The 9624-nt window shown below is 32.4% G+C and overlaps 1 protein-coding gene across 1 annotated transcript; it reads right to left on the bottom strand.

Annotated features, from left to right (window-relative positions):
* Window positions 1-289: 289 nt before the first annotated feature.
* LOC146923709 (UTP--glucose-1-phosphate uridylyltransferase) lies at window positions 290-8067 on the bottom strand. Its single transcript, XM_085708841.1, has 21 exons — window positions 7932-8067; window positions 7783-7830; window positions 7519-7610; window positions 7301-7391; window positions 6679-6739; window positions 6507-6584; window positions 6370-6420; window positions 6192-6265; window positions 4619-4691; window positions 4460-4517; window positions 4302-4348; window positions 4149-4214; window positions 4013-4045; window positions 3209-3261; window positions 3060-3135; window positions 2861-2917; window positions 2693-2776; window positions 2508-2606; window positions 2301-2405; window positions 919-990; window positions 290-607 (listed from the first exon to the last, which is right to left on the bottom strand). The coding sequence occupies exons 1-21, from the start codon at window positions 7997-7999 to the stop codon at window positions 581-583; spliced, it is 1413 nt and encodes a 470-aa protein (XP_085564967.1). The 5' UTR covers window positions 8000-8067; the 3' UTR covers window positions 290-580.
* Between the last annotated feature and the right edge of the window lie 1557 nt (window positions 8068-9624).

The following is a 9624-nucleotide window of genomic DNA, read 5'->3' as shown; positions in this document are numbered from 1 at the left end:
ATGTGAGAATTTTGTGTTTGGTAACGTTTGCCAACACTTCTCTTAAAAAAAGTGATCATATTTGTTGCTTGGTAATGTTTGTGAACACATACTCAAAACACACATGTACACGGAGGAGTAATGTGATGATCCAAGTTCGATCGATTCCAAGATTCCATATAAAATGTTCTCACATCCAAACCACTAGGTTGTAGCACCGAGGACTTGATATTAATTACAATTTGTGTCAAAATTTTAAAGTTATGTAATATGGAATAAATGTGGTACGTTGTAGTCTTAAACAATTCTCAAAATAAAAATATTAAACAACTTATAGCAAGAGACTGCATTATACTGCTTACAGAAAAGATGACAAAATCAGATGGATAACGTTGTTACACAAAATGGCATGAAAACTTATGTAACGGGAATAACTCATAGCCGACCTTAATCACAAGACAACCAGCAAGGCTCCATACTGAAACACTCTCAACAAAAAGTGCCTTCTTATTTCCCTATTCTACCAAACTTCAATAATACATAATTGAAATATCACAAGTTGCCATGACTGTATACAGTCATTCTAAACTCATTAGTTTCTTCACAGGTCCTCTGGGCCATTAATTTCCTGCGCATACAATTCAACCATTAGGTCCAACAATCAGAATGACAACCTCCCTAAAACATTAACAAGCCTGATTCCAATTATGAAAATGGATCCTTAACATTTATGGCAGGAAAGTAACCGTGACTTCAGTGTTTTTTAAGAAAGAGAAAGGCGGGAGAGAGAAATATAGGAGAGGGATAGAGAGAAAGTCATTGCAACTTTCCCACCCTAAAGGTAGAGGATCGGTGCCTGAGAGAAACATTTGCAGGAATTTTCAGTTAAGGCACGGTGATTTTATGGCGTGATGTAAAATTCCGTGTACTGTTTAATACCTTGTTTTCAATTACGGCTCCGTCGGGAATTTCCAGCTTTACATCAGATTTCGCTACGATACTGACTTTCCCCTGTTAAGGCACCAGAAAAACAACATATGTCAAAAATAAAAATTTCAAGACAGAATGGTTACTGGCAGTCATAAAATAAACTGAGAACTTCATCAAAATAGTTTTGGACCAGTTAGTACATCAATGAAATAAGGTTCAAAGTAGACTCTGGTCTATGTAGTTGTCCTTCATTCAGGTTTTGATCCCTATAACTTTATTTCTTGGTTATAGGGACCAAACTTATTAAGTTCGACTATAGGTACCAATCCAATCAATCACCAAGGGTAAAATACTCAATTTGATCCTTAGAATTGTATGACTATATCAATCTAGTCCTACATGCTATCAATATTCTAAAATGTTAATCAGATTAGTCTCTCTATCAGACTATCAGTATTGGCAGGTACTGTAATGACACTAAGGTACTACAAATGATGGAGATGCATTTAAAACTAAATGATGTTAAAGATGCAATTGATAACATATCAAACCTGTTTAACATTTAGCAATAACAGTGATCATTTTAGAATAATGATAATGTGAGGACTAGGTCAACTTGATACAATCCTAAAATTTTAGAGACCAAATTGAATATTTACTCCAATCTTAAAATATGTGGATCATTTCCCGTCTCATTAAGTCTTACTCAGATAGGGGCCGAAAAGATTGATTAAGGACAAAAACAGCAAAAAAATATAGAAATCAAAACCCAGCTCCATGGAAACTATATGGACTAAAGTTCACTTTAAACCATAAAATGATAACCCGGTTTTCTTGCTTACATGGATAGTTATCTCAACCAAGACATTATAAAATTCGTGACATTAACAAAGATTATTTTGATGAATCTTTCAACTGTATATGGTTACTAATTCAAACAGCCGAACATTAGAAAAACAATTCTGAGCTTCCTATTAATAAAACATAACTTTGACAGTTTTTGGTAGTAAAATCTTCAAAAGTTAGTTATAAGAACACTACAGTTTCTTGCATGTGTGTGTGTGTAGGTCAAAGAACTTAGGGAAAAAGAAAAACTCAAGTATAACCTATGACTTCTAATGATCGTGATAAATAATTTTTGAAGAAACATAAATCATTTCTGGTATCCAAAAACAACCACCAAAAGTTATCCCGCCAGGTGGGATCATCTAAATGGATCTGTCAACACTGTAAAGCCTTAGATTGCCATCAACCCTAAACTAATCACATTATATTAGGGGCGGAAGTTTAAGATAATAATTTGAGAAATACAGTTCTAAAACTCTAATAGCTTGACTTATTAAAATGTTTCGCGCTTCAAATAAAAAAAAATTAATGATTAATTCCAATACCTTGAGGATGACACTAGCTCCAAACGATACATCGCCAGCCACTTTTAGACTGTCAAGCTCAACAATACTAGGAATTGACTTGAAGCGGCTCAAGAAGTTGCTAACCTGTGAAGGAGGCAAAGACAATTAGTATCATAGTTGTCATATAACACAATAATCCGTAATATAGATTTATAGCAAAAATAATCCCGTAATATAGATCTTAACCTTCTTAAACTCTGGCCCCAGTTCAATGGAAGGGTTTTCAGGATTAGCCCTAGCTGTGTTTCGGATGACAGATCCATCTTCCAAGGTGTAGAGGTCTGACTGAAAAAAGAGATAACAAACCATGTCAAATAAGAGACTATAGTCAGATTCCAAGCAAATAGCCTTGAGTCAGAAAAGCTTAGAACCTGGACAAGAAGCAAATCTGAAGTTGCCTTCACAGGAAGGAACCGGGATCGAGGAACATTAATCCCAATAGCCTTGTCAAAGAACTGTTAAAAAAATGTGAAATTAAAAGCACTAGAAGAGAGTTATAGCAATGAGAACCTATAAATAAGTTAATAAGCAGTGAGTACCCTTATTGCTGCACCAGCTGCAGTTTCCAGCTGAAGAACTTTTACTCCATCAACTTCCTGAAAATCCATAAATTATGTGAGTAGTTACAGAACTAAATATATTTGTCAAACAACTAACTCACAGTATAGCATACTGCCCCCCTTAAGAGAAAATAAGGAAATAGAGGCTTCTATCACTTGAAAAATAACCAATTTGTACCTTTGGATTGGGAATAATCTCCATCTTAAGAGCATCAGCTTCGACAAGTCTTTTGATTGCGTTCAAGTTCACCCACCTATAGATTACTGTCAATACCTACTTGTGCATGTGTAATCTAAAACAATTAGGCAATAATCAGTGAAACTTACAAATTATTTGTGTTGAAAATTTTGAACTTCTCTATTGACTTGAATTCGCCGACCTGCATAGAGAATAGCATTTCATGTGAATGGAATAATTAGCAAATCTTTTCTCCACTCTCCCCAAAAGTGAAGGCTTAAAATCACCATTTACAAACACGTCCCTGCCTTGCAAAAGTATGTTCTGCCCCTTAACTATATAGCATTATATCATCAGTGAATATTGTATAAATTTCGATTACAATAAATGTTAAAAGTTCATAGTTATTGTTCATACTATCAAAAATTATAACTGATTATATAGAAAAATATGCCATGCAATTGCTTTGACATAAGATTAAGAACTCCTTATCAGTTTTGATTTAACAGAACTTTGCTCAACATTAGGGACCAAAGTAACAGCTGACACTGTACATTGCTACGTAACAAATGATAAATGCATAGAATAACTTGTACATTTCCATCCTTTAAAAGTTTAATGAAAGGAAACCTGGTGTGACTTCAATGAAGATGAGAAAAACAATCAAGATTTGTATGGTTTTTCTTTCACTTTTTTGTTAGAAAGGTTTAGTCAAACACATGACTACTCTGGTAAAACAAGTAACATATCAGTCCAACTTAGAGTTTTTCACCACAAAAGAAAATGAACTCAAACAAGTCAACACCATCTCTCTATATATATTAATGCTTAATCACTACAATTATTTTCAAACAATTATAATTAACATTACATAACGAAGTAATTTATCTAAAAACATTGCCTACACTTGGAAGAGAGAGATGATTCATGAAAAAGACAGATTAGTAGCTTACGTGTTCATCTGGGACTTGGGCAATTTCCAGGAGCTGCATTAAAGAATTGATCAGATGAAATACTTCTATAACTAGAGTACTAAAGCAATCAGATGAAATATCAATCAGAAGAAACTAAATCAGCAAAATGACATGCCTGAACCCTTCCTTCATAAGAAATTAAAGTGCCGCCCTTAACATCAGCCAATGTTTTGGGAGTAACCTGCTTGATAAGAACATAACATTTTTAAAACTACTGTAAGCCTAAAAAGTAAAAGGGAACTACTTGATAACAATCATCTTTCCTTACCTCCATACAATATTCATTCTTGTGCTCGATCAGATGGTTTAAAATTTCTAGATCAATGAGTCAAGCACACAAATAGAACTAAAGGAATGCTTTTCATGTGAAAGTAACAGTTAAAAACAATTAAAAATGAAAGAACAAATGGACTTAGTTAAGGATACTCAAGTCAACTATAGCTCCCAAGTTATCTGAATTGGCAACAAACACGTACTCTTTACCCTGTAAAAACAAAAGGGAAAAGAAAACAATAGTGATGATAATGGTCATAAGATTAAATAAAAGAAAGTTAAACTACAAACAATATGAGCTCTGGGGTCAACCTGTGATAATAGTGCATCAAGTTTTCCACTGTTCGATAATGATGGGAAGACGTCTCCATGGCCAGGAGGGTACCTAATGCACAGAATTACTCATGAGCCAAACTTGGAATTCTAATTGCAGATAGGCTCAAGGCTAGTTTCAACTAGCTTTAACAATTTCCAAGGTAAAAACAACTATAAAGCATATGCACCACATACATTATAACCAAGGCTGTTAGTCTGTGTGAAATTGTGGAATCGCCATACACTAGATTCATAGAGCTAATACAGAAATATGTTTAAAAGTAAAATGCTTATTATAGAATATAAACGTAATGTTAGGAACCAATCTAAGCCTATGTGGGTTTACTACAGAAAAAGGGTAGGAATACAAATAAATAGCTAGCTGGGGTGGTTGGTACTCGTTTCTGTTAGATAAGTATGTTGCTCCTAACACATAATCTAATAATATGTTTGTGGTAAATATTCAATATTCTAATTTATTAATAAAGCATACCAACCTAAAAAGAATGTAAATATTCTATAAGTAACAAGTAAATTAAACTAAGATGGGTTGATAGAATGGACCAGAATACACAAACACAACATCACAATTAAAAATTTCTTTGCAGATCACAATATAGATTGCACTTGCACATAAATTTATAACTCTGCAAACGAGTTAACCCAATTTTAATACCCAAAGTTGTAAATACACACAATTCCAAGTTAAGAGTTTGACATCTATGAACATAACCATAATATGATATTACTTAGGTCTGGGACATCATTACCACGATATCAAATTTGAACGACGACACTAGCAAGCCTCTCACAATCACACTTATGTCATGCATGTAACTTATGGCCCAAAACATTCAAGGAATGCTAAAACAAGCCTTTAAAAAGTGCAGATGTTTCCCAAAGCAAAAACAAATTAATTATATCCAGACCACTTATCTCCAAGATAGCAGACACATGGTGTTAAAGTACCCAAACAAGTGATATACATACAAAAATCAACAACAGTTTGATGAATCGAAAAGTACATAATTGCTAATGCAGGGAGTTAAAGGCCAATGATGTGTTATTTATCAGAAAGTTAGACAAATTAATAGGATTTCAATTTATGGGCAGAAACATCATATCACACCATGTGGCTTTGAGAGCGAAGTTTTTTACATAGACAAATATTAAATCCTCTTCTTCAACAAGTACCAGATGTATTTTAATCCATCCCAAGATTTCTGTTATATGCTATGTCTATTTTCACGAAGATCATTTTTATAAAAAATAAATAAAAAATTCCATAATAAATTAATTCATTTGACAGTTTAAGAAAATATCATACTGTGAAAACAAAAATGACAGGGTGAGTGCTCTAAACTAATTAGGAGCTTTACACAAAAAGGCATTCCCTTGAATAATTCTCAGATAGATTAACATGGATCCCTTTAGATGTATACCTATATTAATCATTTACTAATTTATACGCGGGATAAAAGAAACACAAGAAAGACATAAATCTAGTGAAAGTTGTGAAATCAATAAAATAAAATAGTAGAGTGAAAACACTGAACAAATGAAGACATACCACCCATCCTTGCCAGTGATCCCTTTGGAAGGCAATGGCGAAAAGTCATCAACAACCAATCGAGGATACTGGCTCTGAATAAATTCAAATAGTGCAACAAAACATCAAAACAAGAAGTTAAAAGTTGAAACTCCAGAAAATTCATAACATAGTAAAACAAGAAATTAAAGTTACAAACCTGGTTAAATGTATGGATCTCAATATTATGGTTTTGGTACTTTTCAATAATCTACGAACAGACGCACAGTCAGTTGACATGCCAATTTGGATTATATTTAAATTCAGCAGAGTGGATTAAAGGTAAACTACAAGTACCTTTTGAGTGTCGTCATGGGTGTTGAATGAGTTCATCAAAAGCAAAGGAACGTTGCTTCCATATTTGGAATTGAGATTCTACAACAGTTGAAGTTATCATTAGAAAGTCCACATGGAAGGGGAAAAACAAAATTAAAAATCAAGCAATAAGAAAGAATGACCAGAAAATAACCTCGATTTGGACGACAATCAAATCTAAAAATGTCAACCCATCACGAACTTCAATGACAGATCTGCATTTCATTTACATACAAATTAACACTTACAAATACAGATCAACAAAAAATAATGATCTAGGACAAAAAAAAACAATGGTTCAAGAAAAAATCTATCCCACTACATGTCATCAAATTAATTCTCTACTTTACATAGATTCTACATTCAATATATTCAAGAAATAGTTCACATTTTTCCTTAAATAATAGGAGGCAATCTTTTGATCATCATCAAGTTCTAAAAACAGGATATTAACAATTAATCAATATCATATATGATCTAAGGGCCTGTTTGAACTTTGAATTGACTTATTTAAGCTTATCTACTATCATAAGCACTTGTGAGGTTGTTTGGGAGAACTTATGAAAAAAACTTATGACATACATAAGCTGTTTCCGGTTTATTCCATATGCTTTCCAGGATAACTTAAGAAAACAACATATAGCTTATACGAAAAATAGTTTAATTTTATTTCATCTTTTATTATTAAAATAGCTTATGCTATAAGATGCTTATCCAAACAAGGCCTAAATATCAAATCTCAAACAGAATTTCATGCATAGGTAACATATACATACTTTGGACCAGTGCAACCCATAGTAGTCCCCAAACCTCCATTAAGCTTCAACACCACAAGCTTATCCAAAATATTCTTTATATCCGACGCACCTGAAATCAAAACCGATTCCGTTACACGTAAATATAACAAAATCAATCCATCGTAACACATCACAATTTACAAAATCAAATCAACAAACACAAAATAAAACACAATAATTCGTTAGTATTTAATTACCAGCAGGAGTTGGCGCCAAAGTATCATAAGGCACAACAACTTCATCAGTTGGTGTCTGGATCTTACTCCATTCTACATGCTGCGCTTCTCCACTACAACATATTCAAATTCAAATCAATAAACACAAATAAATCACGGATTAACAGAAATAAAATAAAAAATCAATAAACGATTTACATGAACTTTTTCGGTTACATCACAGATCAAACTTCTTCGGTTACATCATAGATCAAAATGTGAAACTCAAATCGATGATTGAATTACCTGAGGTAACGAGAGACGAGGTTGATGAATCCGTTTTTCTCATTCTCACTGCAAAAGACAACACATATCAGATTCAAATCATAGATCATGAAAAATTGAAAAAACTCAACAATTTCGATGATTATCGATGAAATTGAGAAAATGCGAACCTGATTTGATCCAATCCAGCAACAGCGGATTTGAGATTGGCGAGATTGGTTTCAGTAGCGGTAGCCATTGGCGATGGAAGATGCGAATGTGTGTGTGGAGAGAAGAGAGCGAGAAGAAGGTGATGAATGAGTGAATGAAGAATGAAGAGAGGGGTGTGGTGTTTAAGGGTGATATCTTGCTGTAAGAAATTGACACGAAAACAAAACGCTATTGTCACTCAAGTTTATTTTTAGACATAAACCGAATATGCTTTTCTATTGCACCAGAAAAATAATTAGTATTTATTGGTTTTCTTTCATTCATGCACAGGTTGGTTGGTACTACCGTCCAATCGTGAAAAGAGTCGCGCGTTTTTCACGCAAAGCTAAATAAGAAAAAAGAGATTTAGTTTTTAAGTAAATTTCACTCCTTCTCTCAAAAAAAAAAAAAAAAGTAAATTTCACTCCTTTGATGAGAGATGATTAAATTTGAGATTTTTATTAATATCTTTTATTTAAAAAATAAATTCAAAACAGAATATTTTTGAAAGCACAAATCTTATATGCATTCACTTATTATAAGTTTTTTTTTTTATGGTTCTTAACTAAAACTAAAACTACATGTTCCTTTAAAAAAAAAAAACTAAAACTACATGTTTTATGGCTATAATAAACTTTGAAGAAATCACAAGTAGTTTAGTTTTGTTTTTTATGCAAAATAGAAAATATAATAAATAAAAAGAAATAGATACAAAGAGACATTAGACGTGACCCAAGAATAGAGGTGTAGCCCTTTATGTGGAAGGGGTAGTCTTGGCTACCCAAAAACAATATTATTTTTGAGTTGGTAGGTATCTTTATATAATACAAAAGCATACTTCTATGGGAAAAAGTACATGTGGCATCTTCACATTCTTCATCACATTTAATGTTTTCTTATCACCCAATCAAATTAAATTATGACTCATTTGTTTTTTATTAGCCAATCAAGATGGACAATGACTCATTAAGTTTTCATCAACCAATCAAAATTGATCAAGCCATGATTTTTTTCCCTATATATAGACAATTTTTTTTCATTATTTTCATATGTCTCTTCCCCCATCAACAAATCATTATTTTTTTCATTATTTTTTATGTGTTTTGAAATCATAGAAGTTTAATCAATTGGTCGTAGATTATGGGGTTGATTTTCTTTTTTATTTGTATCTAATTGTTAATGGATAATGTTACTTTCCCAGGATCTCATTGGAGAGCATGTGTCTACATTCTACGACTTCAAGATGTTCAACATCAACAATATAATTTTTAGTCAAGACAATGTTTTGTATTTGATATAGAATCAAGATGTTAGAGTTTAGATACCTTAGGTTTATTGAATATTATTTAATGAATTTATATGTCGATAAACTAATCTCAATAAATTGATTTAGCCTTTATCTATATCTATTTTATGAATTTTTGTCTTGCACAAAAACGTATATTACACATGAACTCTTATTTGATGAATCCTACACATGAACTCTTATTTGATGAATCCTAATTGATGATTTTAAATACATCTCCGGACATGTTAAACATCATCATAAAGGTTGCATACAATTGGTTCACATCATCTAATTTGGACAAACCTTTTCTAATAAGAAGACATCTTAAATCATCATGTTTTACTACGGCTTTTCACTTATCATAGTTTCTTCAATAGAATGTATCA

The sequence above is a fragment of the Medicago sativa genome, chromosome 5 (genome assembly GCF_051527215.1).
Source record: "Medicago sativa cultivar Bolivia chromosome 5, Bolivia_mono, whole genome shotgun sequence".
Classification (NCBI taxonomy): Eukaryota; Viridiplantae; Streptophyta; class Magnoliopsida; order Fabales; family Fabaceae; genus Medicago; species Medicago sativa.
This window is presented reverse-complemented; position numbering and strand designations above follow the sequence as displayed.

Excerpts from the sequence above, each read along its gene's own strand:
- LOC146923709 (XM_085708841.1), bottom strand. The coding sequence starts at position 7,999 with ATGGCTACCGCTACTGAAACCAATCTCGCCAATCTCAAATCCGCTGTT. Across the intron at positions 3,136-3,208 it reads ATTTTCAACACAAATAATTT|GTGGGTGAACTTGAACGCAA; the intron begins GTAAGTTTCACT and ends AGTAATCTATAG. Across the intron at positions 2,406-2,507 it reads TGGGGCCAGAGTTTAAGAAG|GTTAGCAACTTCTTGAGCCG; the intron begins GTTAAGATCTAT and ends CCTCCTTCACAG.